This window comes from Rutidosis leptorrhynchoides, unplaced genomic scaffold (genome assembly GCF_046630445.1).
Source record: "Rutidosis leptorrhynchoides isolate AG116_Rl617_1_P2 unplaced genomic scaffold, CSIRO_AGI_Rlap_v1 contig330, whole genome shotgun sequence".
Taxonomy (NCBI): Eukaryota; Viridiplantae; Streptophyta; class Magnoliopsida; order Asterales; family Asteraceae; genus Rutidosis; species Rutidosis leptorrhynchoides.
In genome coordinates this window covers 60,740-76,814 of record NW_027266572.1, presented here as the reverse complement: position 1 = coordinate 76,814, position 16,075 = coordinate 60,740, and the positions used below count along the sequence as shown (strand labels likewise).

The 16,075-nt window shown below is 33.8% G+C and overlaps 2 protein-coding genes across 2 annotated transcripts; one reads left to right on the top strand and one right to left on the bottom strand.

Moving 5' to 3' along the window:
• Positions 1 to 2,317: 2,317 nt before the first annotated feature.
• On the bottom strand, positions 2,318 to 2,890 carry LOC139882965 (DUF724 domain-containing protein 5-like). Its single transcript, XM_071867210.1, has one exon. It carries the CDS (start codon positions 2,888 to 2,890, stop codon positions 2,318 to 2,320), a length of 573 nt encoding a protein of 190 aa, XP_071723311.1.
• Positions 2,891 to 7,478: 4,588 nt separating this feature from the next.
• On the top strand, positions 7,479 to 10,473 carry LOC139882966 (cyclic nucleotide-gated ion channel 18-like). The gene is made up of 6 exons (XM_071867211.1): positions 7,479 to 7,973; positions 8,396 to 8,608; positions 8,702 to 9,012; positions 9,145 to 9,256; positions 9,345 to 9,581; positions 9,670 to 10,473. The coding sequence occupies exons 1-6, from the start codon at positions 7,479 to 7,481 to the stop codon at positions 10,471 to 10,473; spliced, it is 2,172 nt and encodes a 723-aa protein (XP_071723312.1).
• The last annotated feature ends 5,602 nt before the right edge of the window (positions 10,474 to 16,075 follow it).

Here is a 16,075-nt window from a genome sequence, read left to right as displayed (position 1 = left end):
ATTGCTGGCTTCACCTAAACATTAAAATGCAAAACATTTACTTCACATAATAAAATGTAACAGAGAGCAAAATGTATCAAATAATTAACGGAAAAGGAAGAGAAACATGAAGTCGATTTGGTCTTTCAGTCTTACCAGTACGTTGGATGGTATGTTTAGTTTGAGAAGCCGGTGCAGGTGTGTACTCCTTTTCAATCACCGAAGAAAACACAAGAGGGATAGAGTCTTTCGTGGCCATTCCGCCCACACCACATCTTTCTTCATTGCATTCCTTATCTAACAAGCACAAAACATTTATGAAGTTGTTACTAGGCTTTCATATAATGAACTGAACAATTGAGAGAGGAGTTTTAAAACCATTGAGAATGTTACCAATCTGTTCCAAAAAATGCACCCTCTCCATTGAAACTCTACTGGGTGCTCCCCCACAATCTGTTTGGAACTTGTTTGAAAAGGGTGTAGGTGTTACATTTTCACCTTGCCTCTTGGTTTGGGAAACCACATTCAGATATACTTTTTCTTGAATGTGTGGAGCATTGTTCTCTCCCATCAGCACTTGTTTCCGCAGCAGCCAACGAAGTTGCACTTGCAACATTTTCATTCTTAGAGTGGCCTGAAGTTGAACAATTGGAGAATATCTTGTGATTTATTTATTTACTGAGCTGAGTAGTGAGTACTCTACTCACTGAGTAGCACTTTTCTAGAATCTGGAACTGTATCTTTTTCTTGCAGATATTTTGTTTTTGTCCTTCTCCTATTTTGGGCACTAAAAGTCTACTTTTACCCATTTTTTTACATACAAAAATAAATATAATAATTAAATGTCACCTAGTATGAAGAAAAACTAATTACTTCCTCGCACAAATCAACCCAGTATATAAATGTATACTATCTCCGTCCCAAAATAGATATAAATTTTTATATATAATTTATATTGAAAAATTTATATTTATTTTGGGACGGAGAGAGTATTATTTTACTAATTTACTCATAATCATTAATTTTGTAATTTTTAAATTTTATGTCACTATATATATAAGATAAATGATAAAATTCTATATTGATTTTGTAAATGGACAAATATATTAAAATTTTTGAAAATATATTTTTAGACAAATAAAATAGGATGGAAGAGTAGAAAGTAAAAATAATGCTAGACGGCTAGAGTAGTAGAGTGAAGAAAAGAAGTGTACTCATGTTGTATAAATTTATTTGACTATTCATCTACTGTAATAGTAATCAATTCGTAACAGAGTAGAATTGATTTCTTTAGAGTTGTTCCTAGAATAGAATTATGTCCGACGAGTCGAAAGGCAGCATTAATAGTCAAATGACAAAGTATCGTTTCAATTTATGATATTTTGATTTAATTCATTCTTATCCAATCCTTGAGTGCTCCACCGGTTCAAGTCCTGGTCAAGGTGAAGGAATTGGAATTTTTTTTTTTGAAGATGAAGGAATTAGAATTATTAGGATCAATTTTTTATTTGATAGTAATTATTTACTTCCATTTCCAATAAGATTCGAATTTTGATCATGTTACATTACTCTGCCTAGCTTGATAAGCTCAAGGGAATTCTCAAAAACTTATCTAGGGATGGATTTCATTTCAGTAAAGCCGTTGGGAAAATTTTCATTTCATATTTTCAAATAATACTACTAGTTGATTGTACTACTTACTGTATGAGCTAATTTGGCTAGGGAATGTCAATGGTTGACAATAATAAATTAATTTATTTGGTTGTAATCAGTACACTCAGTTTTCAATGAAAATATGTAGATGGTAAATACCTTCTCCAAAAATTCATGATCAGCTTGGTAGTTTCACCCAAGAAACATAACTGTTTGGGGTTGTTTGTTTGCAATGCAAGGCGAAACAGGCAAAATTAACACCTAAATGTTATTACTAATACTACCTCCGTCTCCAAATAAATGTAAATTTTTACATGCAATTTGCATTGAAAAATTTACATCTATTTTGGGACGGAGGTAGTATATTATAAGAAGCTAAAATTGTCTCAATTAGCATGTATGCAAATACCTCAATTAAATCCGGATAGCCATTGGCTATAGACATTGAAAAATTATCCTAGGAAGCAACTCTAAACTTTAATACTATGCCATTGCCTGCTATTTTTGTTCTAATGGTAGGGTAGGCTGAACAACCCGTAAAAACTTTTAAGATTTCGCCTTCAAGGACTCAAATTCGCTGATGGCAGCTTCAAGATTTTCAGAAATAGTTTTCAGAGTAGACCTAAACTCGAAAATCTCATAATCTTTCTCAAGTATTCAACTTTCGCCTTCTTTGATTCCTCTTTTACTTTCTGGCCTTTTCTTTACTCAACATCTTGACAAGCTCTTTGATCCTCTTGTCATGATCATCAATCCTCTTGGCATGCTCTCTTATATCCTCCTCCATCCTTGCTTTTTCATCTGTTTCGTTCTTCAACAGAACTCTGGTTTCTTTTAATTGTAATTCAAGATGTGCTATGGTGGCTTTGGTTGAAAGCAAACCTCTCAGACGCTTTTCAAGTGGGACAATATCAAAACCTTGTTGTTCAAACTTTGGAATAAGTTCTAAATTGGTGCTAAACATGGAGTCACGATCATCATATCTCAACTTATATATCTTCTCCACGGTGTTGGAATAATTCACCATCCAACCAAGAGCGATTCCTTCACGCAAACCTTCTGCTTCATTAAGCAAAGGGCGGAAATCAGGTTTTTGGGGCTTCTGTTGGAATACTTTAAAGGATTGCACAATTTCCCAAAGTGATGTGTCCTTCTTGACAAAAGGTAAGTTCCAGGACACTTCCACAATTTCCCTGGAATCACTCAAATTTATCAGGCTTACAATGGAAACTTCTTCATTCTCATTTTTCCCCCTCATACAAGAAATGGTAACATGTAAATCAAAGTACAAAAAAGGGTTTTGAATGTCATACCAGCTAGGTGCCCCTGAGTCTTAAGTGGTTGATTGTAACAAAGGCATTTCTGCTGCTTTCTTTTTGTATCCTGCTGATTGATACAAGACAAATGAAATGAGAAACATTACAGAATAAAACATCTAAAACTATAAAGGCGTGTGATCTGCTTTATCCCATGCAAGAATCAGTTTCATATCTATCCAATTAACAAAATAGTCGAGACAAAGCATGAGCTGATTAAAAATTTGCTCTTCAATTGATGCAGTTTATTGAGGCACTTCTTATCAAAATTTTATCGAGAAGTTTGCACACCGATATTACCATGTTCGAAAGAAACTTTTTAAGATTTGGATAACTTTAAAAAATAGTTCTTTTTACCAGAATGTGGAATCTCATTCTCGTGCCTATGGGAGACTGGAGTCAGTAGCTCACCTTCTGTAACAGCTAAACCAGGAGCAGCAAGGGCATATTTTTCTCCAACTCCATCATTGCATTCCTTGTCTGGAAATTTAAGACTACTATCAATTTCAAGAGAATATAAATAGAACGAACTACAAAGGTTCAGGAGAGAGACGGTTTATCTTCACCTCCTTTACCCTTCCAAAATATTATTTTTGATTTTAGATACATTATAAATAGAACTTACCACCATCCTTCAAACTATTCTGTAATTGAGAAGCTTCATGAGTCATAGAATCCAGTTCTTGTTCTTTTTTAACTGCAGAATTCCCTACAATATCTTCCTTACTGTCTCCATTTACATTGCAAACTTTACCTAAACATCAAAATGCACTTGTCACATGAATGAAACACACAAAAGCAGGTACATATCAACATATAGAGAGCAGTTTTAAAAGCATTGGAAACATTACCAGTCCGTTCTGATTGATTCCCTCTCTTCACTGAATTACCAATAGCCTCACCCCCACTAACTATTTTTAACTTCTTTGAACACGATGTTTGTGTTTCACATTGCCTCTTTCTTGGAGAAACGTCCAACTGACTTTTGCTTGGATACGTGGGGGGCTTTCCTCTCCCATCAGCCTTTGTTTCTGAAGCCAACAAAGTTGCACATGCAACACTTACAATCTTGGAATTGCCTGAAATATTGGGGACATAACCTGTTTCCTGCAATAGGACTTTTTTCATCAAGATATACAACATATTTCCACTTCATGTGCATTTGTCAATAACAAAGCTCAAGTAGCTAGATGAATCCATGGCGAATCTTCCTATTTCATGTGATTGTTTATCACAATCAAATACACCATAAACCATTTTTGGGCAAAGGGCATTGTCTAGCGGCTGCAATTATCTACATCTAGCTCAGAGATCATAAATAAAGAAGACAACTTTCAAAAGACAGAGCATTCCATATAGCATAGAAAATGTTATAAAGTTCATAATCCAGAGCATACTGAAGCAAAATGATGCATATATCCAGAGCATAAATCAATCTAAACTCGAAAACAAAAAAGGAGCTACCTTTTGAGCAACCCATTTCCCATTAACCCAATCAAAATGGGGCCTCAAATCTCAGGAAGCAAACTCAGAGTAAAGATTAGGGTTCTTGAACCAAACTCTGTACTTTTTGCTGTCTTCTCTACTACTACCATCTAAAATCTGCTGAATCACACCAACCCACCAGCCATTCACGTGATACGCATCGACAATATCGTTTAACTCAAAGGATGAGTTCACGATTGGTGGTAAAGGCCTTATGGATGACAAATCTGCGAAGTCTTTTAACGGTTCAGCTGTTTGATCGTTCAACAAAGTATCGTACTCGACAATGAACTTATCAGGATTTTGAGTTGAGAAAACAACGGTGGCTCTATGATAGGAACCCTCGAACCCCTTTTCGACACGAGATACTTCTACTTTAGAACCTTTGATTAGATGGTGCAAATCATGGCTGCTTCCGGTCTCCATGTTTTCCTTTTAGTGAGCTTAAAACTCTCTGTTTTTCTTTTTCACTCGCACATAATAATGCGAATCAGCGGTATCAGTATTTTGACTAAAAAGTGAGGTGCTTAAATGCTTGATGAAAAGTAACAAATAATATTTCTAAATAACAATGTGATATCAGTATTTTGTCTTCTTCTAAGTTATTAGTACCTTTTTTTTTTTGGAAACACTTTTTTTATACGAAAATTTTGGAAGCATTTTAATTTTTAAGGTTATGACTTTAGGATTTTCAGGAAACAAAAATAATTATGAGTTAATGATAATTGCAGATTTTAGTTTAAATGAAATGTTTTTATATTAAAAAAAAATCTATATAGTTGTTAAGTAAAATAAAATTTAAAAAATAGCTAGTAAAATTTAAAATATGTAATAAAAATTGAGAAATCAAACCGGCATCATTCTATTTCTAATTATAAGAATTGAAGAACCGATGGAATTACTATTCAAATTAGAATTGAACCATAAGATTCAAATCGGGTCGAAGTATTTAATGATGATTAAGATGACAGGGAAGGAGGTCAAATTTGAAGAACAACTACTTATTAAAAAGCTGTTTGCTGGCTTTTAATGAATGTATAGTAAGTAGTAGTATTATTTTCCTGGGTTGACCAATGAGCTTAGCTTTCCTCTGTTAGTGAAAAAATAAAGCTGCATATATTCATATGTATTTAAAAAGTTCTAGTTTAATAACATATTGATTCAAAATAAAATAAAAATCTCAAGTGAAGAAGATTATCAATATGTAGTATATACTACCAATTGATCCAAATCGAGTCAGGAAATGATCTTAAAGGAGTAGTAGATTAGATTGCTTTCTAATGAAATCCAGGTTATATAAACTTGGCAAGAAATTCCAGATTCCAATTTCTAAAGAGTATTGTTTGTGCAATGTGCTACTCATTCCTAGGAGTTGCAGAAACATGATGTTTAATCTTATGATGAATCCATTCGTGATGAAATTGGACATACTAGAAAATATATAATTACATAACATTCTCGATTTTCTGTATAATCAAAATAAATAAACCTTTGATGTTCGAGTTTCGAACGGATTAAAAAAATAATTATGTTTCTACATCATTAGAAAATAAAAGTCACATTCCTTTCTATTTAAGAGAAAAAAGAAATTGAAAGTAAAGTTTGTAATTACAAATAAATTAATATTCAACTAATTTATTTGAACCAATGTGGAAGACAATGGTCTACAAATGTACAATGGTGTTTGTTGCCAATATGCATTTTCACACTTAAAGTGACTCGTGATTCTCGTTGATTGATTAATGAATAAAATATTTTAATCTCTTAATTTAAATTTGATATATGATTTTTTTTTTTTAATTCCCTATTTTTATAAAATAATATATTATTATTTTTTTGTTAAAATGTTCAGTTAGTTGACTAAATTTTGACTGTTAATTTTCAAAAAATACTATTTTACCATTTTAATATAATTTTAATTTTAATTATGATTTTAATATTAATATATATTAAAAAAATTGTTGACCAATCCATATTTAAATTTTTATTTTTTAATTAAAAATCGAAAATTAAGAGAACGAATTAACACACAATATTTAATTTTTGAATAATGAATTTTAAGACTGATTTTTATTTTTTTTATGTGTCTTTTTTTTATGGGAAGAACAGACCAAAAATGAAGAAGTCATTAGAGAACAAAATATTCTCAGCGAATCCAAAATAGATATGAAATGACATCTTAGTTATTGTCGACCTAATTGCGATTTGAAGCTTGCCATTTACTAAGTATTAAAATTTTCTAATAGTAACACAACATTCCTTTCATCATTTCCCTCAATTTTTATTCGAAAAAATTAATGTATATTAAGCCATATAATAATCTAATTAAATGTACATTGTCATGACTTGTGACAGATACCAGCTGCTACATTCAAGGTTCGGTTCAAGTCAATTTTGGTTCGTTGAACCGACAGTTCGATATCGTGTTTTTTCAGTAAGTCGACTATATATGAACCGGTTAGGTAATGATTCAGGCCGGTATTGTCCTCGATTTGAACTTTTTTTTTTGTTTGAAATTTCTTCGATTCCAACTTGAAGCACAACTTTCTTACTCCGTATATATATAGCCCAAGGAAAGTCAAGTGACATAAGTATTTAAGTTTGAGGACAACTTTCATTAGGATTTTGTTGTTCTCCATTTTTGGGATTTCCAGTGTTTAGGAAAGCTGTCAACTGCTTAGAATCTAGATAAAACCAATAAAAAAAATATAATTAAGTTTGTTTTTTTGTATAGTTTTATCATTTTATTAAAAAAATATATTTATTTTATTTTAAAAAAATTTGCATAGTATACTCGATCCCCATAATCGACGCTCTCCCGTTTGTTTCCCGGGAAAATCTCCATTAACCAACTATCACCATTTTCCTTTCCTTTCCCCCTGATCTCAACAACAAACAATCAAGCAAACACCTTTCTTCCTAATCGCAATTAGCTTTCCTCTTCCATTCTTAAAAAAAAAAAATACTATCTTTTTTACAAATTACGAATTTCATCAAGCGGTTTCTTAAAATATCTTTCGAATCCAACGGACTCCACAATGGAAGATGAATAGCATAATCAACCCATCATCTACAGCCAAGTTCCTTCCCTTCCGCCGTCTACCCACCACAAACTTCCTCTCCACCTCCCTAAACCCCGCCGCTGCCTCTTCCCCTGCCGATTGGAACATCCTATTATGGCGGTACCAGATTCTCGACCCGGAAAGCGACCTCGTCACGAATTGGAACCGTCTTTTCCTCGTAACGTCTCTCGTCTCCCTCTTCATCGATCCTCTCTACTTCTTTCTCCCTTTCGTCGGAGAAGACAATGCGTGCATGTCATCCGATACAGGTCTTGGGGTGGTTATTACCTTTTTCAGGACTGTTTTCGATCTTTTCTACTTGTTGCATATGCTTATGAAGTTTAGGACGGCTTATGTCGCTCCGAGTTCGAGGGTTTTCGGAAGAGGGGAACTTGTTATGGACCCTAGTGCGATTACTAGGAGATATTTGAGAACTGGCTTTATCATTGATCTTGCAGCTACTCTTCCTTTACCTCAGGTTTGGTTTTTCGCTTACAACCACATTGTGTTTGTCATTATTACTCACTCAGATTTATAAATGAGAAACAGAGCCTAATTAAGAAATGATTTTGTTTCCTTAATTTGAGCTATAAAACAATATGTTGATATCTCAATAGCAGACCAAAGACATCATCTTATGGCTGTTTCTCTTCATTGGTCCTTGTATAAACAAAATTATAACTCCCTCCATCTCTAATTACGTGACACATTTCCAATGTAAAATGCATAGGAAATGTGACAATTAATTGGGGTTGGAGGTAGTATTTATGAATATCTTATGGTAGTTAGCTCGGCCATTGAATTTTGAGAAGACATGGTTATTTTGGGTCAATTGTCATTGTTATTTCCCAAGACATGGTTTTCGCTTGTTAAAAGTTTTTTTCTCTCTTTGCATTGCAGATTTTGATCTATATAATCATTCCGCTAACAAGAAACTCGAGAGTTGACCATGCCAACAAATCTCTTGCTCTTTTTGTTCTTATTCAATATGTTCCTCGGATTTTCCAAATCTTTCCTCTTCAGCGAAGTATCGTTAAAACTACTGGGGTTGTTGCTAAGACAGCTTGGGCTGGAGCCGCTTACAATCTTCTTCTATTCATGCTTGCAAGTCACGTAAGCGAAAATCTTTACTCCTTTTTCTTACAATTTCACAAAATTAGTTATAATTAATCTTGATTTGTAAGTAACCAGCTGCGTTCAATCCAGGTATTGGGAGCTACATGGTATTTGTTATCAATAGGGCGACAATTCTCTTGCTGGAAATCAGAGTGTGCACAAGAGAATGCCAAGAAAATTGCAGGTTGCGTGTCAACATTTCTTGACTGCAGTACTGTGGGCAACCCTGAAAGGACTAAGTGGTTGAATGCCACTCGTGTTATTAAATATTGCGATTCAAAGAACAATGATTCCCAATTCAAGTTTGGAATGTTTGCAGATGCTTTTAGGAGCAATGTTGCTTCAACAGATTTCATTCCCAAGTACTTATACTGTCTTTGGTGGGGCTTACGAAACTTAAGGTACGATATTTTCAGTTGTTGATCTTAATTTGTGTTGTGTAGTGGTCCATAAATGTCATCATATATATGTTAGAATCTGTATTTTATTTCACTGGAATTCGAATATTAAGAATGCTATTTTGATAATTACAGTTCATATGGCCAGACTCTGGATACAAGTATTTACCTGGGAGAAACATTGTTTTGCAGCATTATATGTATATTGGGTTTGGTTCTATTCTCATTGTTGATTGGAAATATGCAGGTACTATTTTGTAACAAATTTGGTCAAATATAAATATTTTGTTATGAATTTCATTTCTAAGAATTTTCTTGTTACATGTTTCTCCAAGACTTCTTTGCAATCTATGACTGTAAGAGTCGAAGAATGGAGGTCCAAGCAAAGAGACACTGAGGAATGGATGAGACATCGGCAATTACCTGTTGATTTGCAAGAACGTGTGAGAAAATTCTCTCAGCACCAATGGATTGCAAGAAGAGGAGTCAATGAAGAATCCATTTTGCGCTCCCTACCAACTGATCTTCGTCGTGAGATTCAAAGGCATTTGTGTCTTTCTCTTGTTCGCCGTGTATGTTTCTCTTTATCTAATTTTTTTTTTCTTTATCATGGATTCGTAACTGGATGATGTCCTTGACAAAATACTATTTATTGGTCAGGTCCCATTTTTCTCTCAAATGGACGATCAGCTCCTTGATGCCATATGTGAGCGGCTTGTGTCTAATCTTTGTACACAAGGAAACTACATAGTTCGAGAAGGTGATCTCGTGAGCGAAATGTTGTTTATAATCAGAGGACAGCTGGAGAGCTCGACGACCGATGGAGGAAGATCGGGTGTTTATAATTCGACGACGCTTAGATCCGGTGACTTCTGTGGTGAAGAGCTTTTAACATGGGCGTTATCAAATTCTAGCGGCAGCCTTCCGGCATCGACTCAAACCGTGAAAGCTATTACGGAAGTCGAAGCATTTGCTCTCCAAGCCGAAGACCTGAAATTTGTGGCTCATCAATTCAAACGCCTTCAAAGCAAAAAGCTCCAACATGCTTTCAAGTACTATTCTCACCAATGGAGAACTTGGGGTGGTACCTTCATACAAACGGCATGGAGGAAATACAGAAAGCGAAGGATGGCTGCTGAGTTAGCATATAGAGAGAGCTTTAGCTATATGTCAGCTCCTGATGGCTCGAGTCATTTCGGTTATTATCACAATGTCGAGCAAGAAGGAAATGGCGCCAATTCGGATGAAGAGATCGACGAGAAATCGCCAATGGAGCATGCGAAAGGCATGAAGCCTCTCGGGATGACATTTTTGGCTTCCAAGTTTGCAGCAAATACTAGGAAAGCTGGTACACCGAAAAAAGGTGGGCCAACCAAGGATGCAACATCATCAAGCAGCTTGAAGATGCCCCAATTGTTCAAGCCTGAGGAACCTGATTTCTCCATGGACAGAGAAGATGTTTGAGTAGTTAGTATTGTGTATGTGAATGGTTAAAAAGAAAGAAAAAAATATTTTGAATGATTAGTTAGGATTTTTGTTTTCCATGATTGAAGATTTGTACTGATTGTATAGCATTTACATCGTAACATTTTCACATCAAATCTCCATGTCCAAATATTAGCGGATGAATATATATATATATATATATATATAGCTAAGCAGCCTTCACATCTTTGTCTTATAAACAAGTATGCATATTAAATCGAAATGAACTTGGAAAAAAAATTGAAACTTTTTACCCTCGATCTAAATGAATGAATATAGATTAATATTGCATTTGCATATCTCTAGATCAACATATGAAAGAGCAGCTTAAAATGCAATGAGACATTACCAATCTGTTCCGATAAGTACTCCCTCTTTATCTTCGGATAGGTAGATTCACTATCCAAGCGTCGCGCAAAATTGATAAAATAAAACAACAAATTGATTAGCGAAGTAGACATGTACTGCAAAATCTGAAGGTTCTCTTCTTCCATAAGAGATGATCATGTTTTATAAATTGCTGGGCATTCCCCTCTTTTTCTACCATGAAATCATATACCTAAACCAGAGAACTAGACTATAACATGGTACTTCTTTTAGACGAAGACTTTCTAAAATGAAAATCAGAAAGGCATCCACATACTGATGAATATGATTCCATGTAATTTAAATTATGTGATGAGAAAATGGAAATAACGTTTGAAGTACTGCAGATAACTTTTATGTAATTAAAAAATTAACACTCTAGGAATTCACTCACTTCTGAATTTTTCTGAGTTAAAGCTCTTGGCGGCCAATTAACCTCCACTAGTGTTGATCCTTTGGGACTAGAAAGAGAGACCGCTTTGTCATTTTCCAATGCAACAGATTCTACTTTAATTTTCTTTGCACAATGTTTAAGTGTTGATTTTTCATGTTGTCTTTTGTTTAGGGAAACCACATTCAGAGATGCACTCTCTAACGGGCTTTTCCTAGAATCTGTTGAGCATTTTCCTCTCATATCAGCCTTTTTTCCGGCAGTTAACAAAGTTCCATTTTCAACATTTTTTATCTCGGGCTTGCTTGAATTATGGGGTACATGGCTTGTTACCTTCAATAAGACTTCTCAAGATAATGTATGCACATTTCAACTTCATGAGGACAAATGTAGGAAAACAAGAAACAAGGATATGACAAAGAATAGGCAAATAGTTTAAAGCAGCTGTGTGGAAATTAAGATTGTTAGGTCGAATTCCTATGTAATAAATAGTTCTAGTTTTATAACATATTGATTCAAAATAAAAATCTCAAGCGAAGAAGATTATCCATCCATATATATACTTCTAATTGATCCAAATCAGTGTCAGGAAATGATCTTAAAGGAGTAGTAGATTGCTTTCTAATGAAATCCAGGTTATATAAACTTGACAAGAAATTCAAGATTCCAGTTTTTGAAGACTATTGTCTGTGCAATGTGCAGATCATTCCAAGGAGTTGCAGTTTTGCCAAAAACATGATGTTTAATCTTATGATGATCCCATTTGTGATGAAATTGGACATACAAGAAAATATATGTATTTACATAACATTCTCGATTTTCTATATAGTAAAAATAGTTAATCCATTGCAAATCGAGTTTAGAATGGATTAAAAGCGAAAAAAATTAAAGTATGAAAAAAATTCTCAAAAAAAAAAAATCATTAGAAAATAAAATCCACATTTCTATCCTAGTATTTAAGAGGGAAAAAAATAAAAGTTAATTTTTCTAATTACAAAATAAAAATAAAGATGGCTTCAAATAAGTTAATAGTAGTATTCAACTAATTTATTTGAACCCGTTTGGAAGACAATGGACTACGATGATGTTTGTTGTCAATATAAATTTTCAAACTTAAAGATGACACGTGGCTCTCGTTGATTAATCAACCAATCCAGCTATGCAGTGATTTGACGTTGGAGTTAACGTAACCTTATGGGATGGAGATTGGAGGTAGTATTTAGAAGAGAAAGATGACAATGGATCTAATAGAACAAAATGTAAAAATAGTAGGGACTAAAAGGAAGAAAAGGAAAGTGAAATGTGCCATGATGGAGAAGAGACAAATCTGAATATCTTTTGGCTATTTTTTTTTTATTTTTTATTTTTTAATGGAACGTAGCTATTTCATTAATTAGAAGTGTCCAATTGGACAAAGTACAGAACATCAGCAGGAATAATTTTTTATTTTTTTTCAATTAGTTAGAATTTTATTAACCAAAAAAAGTATAAAAACTTAAAATTTGAGTAACTCTTTAGCGCAACATCAGCAGGACTATTGCTCTGCATAAACGACATACTAGCACTGTTTGATTGTAGCCATCGGCCGGCCACCCATCAAAGTGTCAGCCAAAGGTCTAAAAGCTAGGCTGAAATTCAATACTCTCTTGATAACTTTTCTAAGTATAAGTAGTCAGCTCAAACTATTTCCAACCCGAAACCCCGAGAAATATATTAGAACTAAAAGCTAGAATTTCTAGTTGGAAAAAAAATGGCATTGGCTAGGAAGTTAATCCCAAGTAAGATATCGATAGATTTGTTACATTGGCAGTTCAGTGTATTATTGTGCGATAAATCCTAGCATTAGCTTTTGTAAGTTTCTTTTGTGGCTCAATATGTATAAAATGTTACACCCCAAATATTAATCCATTAGACATAAATTTTTTAATTAATATCATGCATACGTACATTCATCATGTCATAAAGACGCACGATTAAAATTAGACGATATCATGACATTACATGCATTTTTGTAGTGCTACGTTAAAAATATAATAATATAATATATAATATGTGGGTCCCACGTGACTTTAAAAAAAGAAAAAAAGAAGATGGTGGAGCTTAGCTCCACCGATTCAGTCACTTATATATATAGTATATGCTATAGATAGAATAGAAGACAGAAAGAAACAAAGAAAGGGTTGAAGTGGTGAATGAGTAATTTGGTGGGTAAAGGCTAAAGAGAAAGTAAGATTTCAGGATTTATAATTAAACAGAGCAGGGTTGATTAATTTGGAGCTGAATTTTAATTGCCGAGTTTCTAACTCTATTTTCTTGGTAATTCTGGTAAGTTTTTAACAGAATTTAAAATTTTGTGTTGTCAGCATGTGAACTACATAGCATGCCGTAAATTATTTTGTTGGTTGAGCTGATTTGATTAAAGTTTGGTTTGAATCATCTCTTTAGTTTAAAGTTATAAATTGATTCATAAAGTTTGTTTCGGTTGGTTATTTAGAGATAAATATAATTAGATTCTCAAAGAGATACATGTATTAATTAAAAGCACACATGCGACTTGACCATTTTCTCTCGTTTGAGTGTATAATTTGATTACACTTTTATTTTAAGTTAATTGCAGAAATTCAGCTAAAAAGAAAAATGATAAATTAGAAATTAAAGAACATGTAAATTTACAGCCACATGAAAATAGATGTGTTGTTGAATTTCTCTTACTTGTAAATATGCTATTTGATTTGTATGCCTGACATATTTTGGTGGGAAATTATGCATCCATTTAAGTATGGTAAATTGATAAATGTCTATCTTTGAGTACATTTTGAAATCGAGTCGAACGTGCATTGAGAACAATATTAGATTGCATTTCATGCATTCACGGCATTTCATATAGAATTATGAGTTGATATTAATTATCGAGATTATTACGATAATATTAATATTATAGGTGACGGAGATCAAGCGGGTGACCAGACTTGAGTGGTCTCAGTTATAGCATATTTTGGGGGAGGTAAGTACCGTATATAAGATACTGCGTAATATAACGGTTTTCTAACAAACCGTTGTCTTAAGTATTTCCTTAATGGTAATACTATATTATATGATTTGATTTGAAAAACTTGATTTTAATTATTATTTGGGAAAAATGCGTTATTGTCGAAATATGTTTGGAAATCTGCTTTGATTCACTCTGATTTGTGATATTCTATATGTATAATATTGAGATATGTTGGAAACTTGATTTGAGATCGCATTGATTTTTGAATCGTGAATTGACTTAAAAATGATTACTTGGAGAGATTTGAAACTTGATTGGATTGGCATATGTGTAGGATACGGCCGTATACCGAGTTTAGGACTATCTAGTTTTGGGTCCTGTCACTTGCTATCATTGAGGATAGTGTGACCGATTTGTAACGATGACGGGCCCACGGTGAGGCAAAAGGTTGCGCACCCCAAGCCAAAAGACGTGGTGGCGTATCGTTACTCGTACCTAGGCAAGTTCTAGGGAGCACGTGCCATGAAGATTAACCCATGATAAGCAATATCGATTTTATTGGGATTTGAAATATAATTTATATTGTGGTTTAATTAACAAGTATCATGGGATCGCGTTTTGATGAGTTACACTTTTTGGAATTGATATCTTGGAAGTATTCAATATTCTTTCGATTATTTGACGAATTGATTTGTGATTTCTTATATGGTTTCAAAACGGTTTTTATAACTGTTTTGGAGATTGCTTGGGATTATAATTGATTAGACTATGGTTATATTGCTTAGTATACTATATTCGGTACTTACTGAGTGGCCCCCACTCACCCAAAAATATATATTTCTTTTCAGATTTTTGCAGGACTAGGTTCCATACATTAGTCTCGTCTACTCGAGGACTTGCTATAGGAGCTTGGGATCTTTCTTTTGGTATATCTTCTATGTACATTAGTCGTTTGGGCTTGTAAACTATCTATGTAAATTCTAATCTAGTTAAACTCCGTGTTGGTAGAACTTGGTTGTATGATTTGCGATTTCTGGCTTGTGGGATTGTTGTGGGCATAGATGTTATAATGCCGATTTTTGTTCAAGTCGGAAGTCGATTTGTAATTATTAAACCTTGTTGTTGGTTATACTTGGTCGGAATTTTATATTTTGAGGCTGGTCGTAGTCCCGAGGTTGAATGGATTACGACGCCGGTCATGACGTGGGTTTGGATCGTGACAAAAACACGTTTTCCTAACTCAGGAAAAGTATCTGAACTGGTTTCACGCTTCCTGAATTTCTAGATCATCATAACTGGGGATCAGCAAATCAAGTATGGACTTTCCGAAGGCCAATTTCAAAAGTAACTCCTATGTGAGTGGCAGTCCAAAATTCTACAGATATGAAAATAACATACTCCAGCATGTGGTTAGTAAGAGTGTTGAAAATCCAGAATCCTAGCTAGCAACAGTAATCTTAACTAGAAACTGTAAATTTTTGTAAGGGTAAAGAAACTGTAATTTGTGCAGGGGATCGCCAGCATTCGGCTGCTTCCCATGTATTGTCCTAAATAAATACTACACATAGCAAGAAATAATTAAAAAATATTATTATACGAAACAAAAATAATAGTAATAATAATAATTAAAAAGAAGGTTTGGATGTGGATAAGAATAATCTTAGAATTGGGAATCAGAAAGTAGTGCTATTGCTATTTAGAGTCTAGACAATTAACGACCTTAAGGTGAACATACAACTTGGGATTTTCATTCATTCTATATATATCCATCCGTCAGCTTCTGAAATTTTTCTTCAGAGACCCTGTCCAAAGTCGACCTTAAACCTGCAATC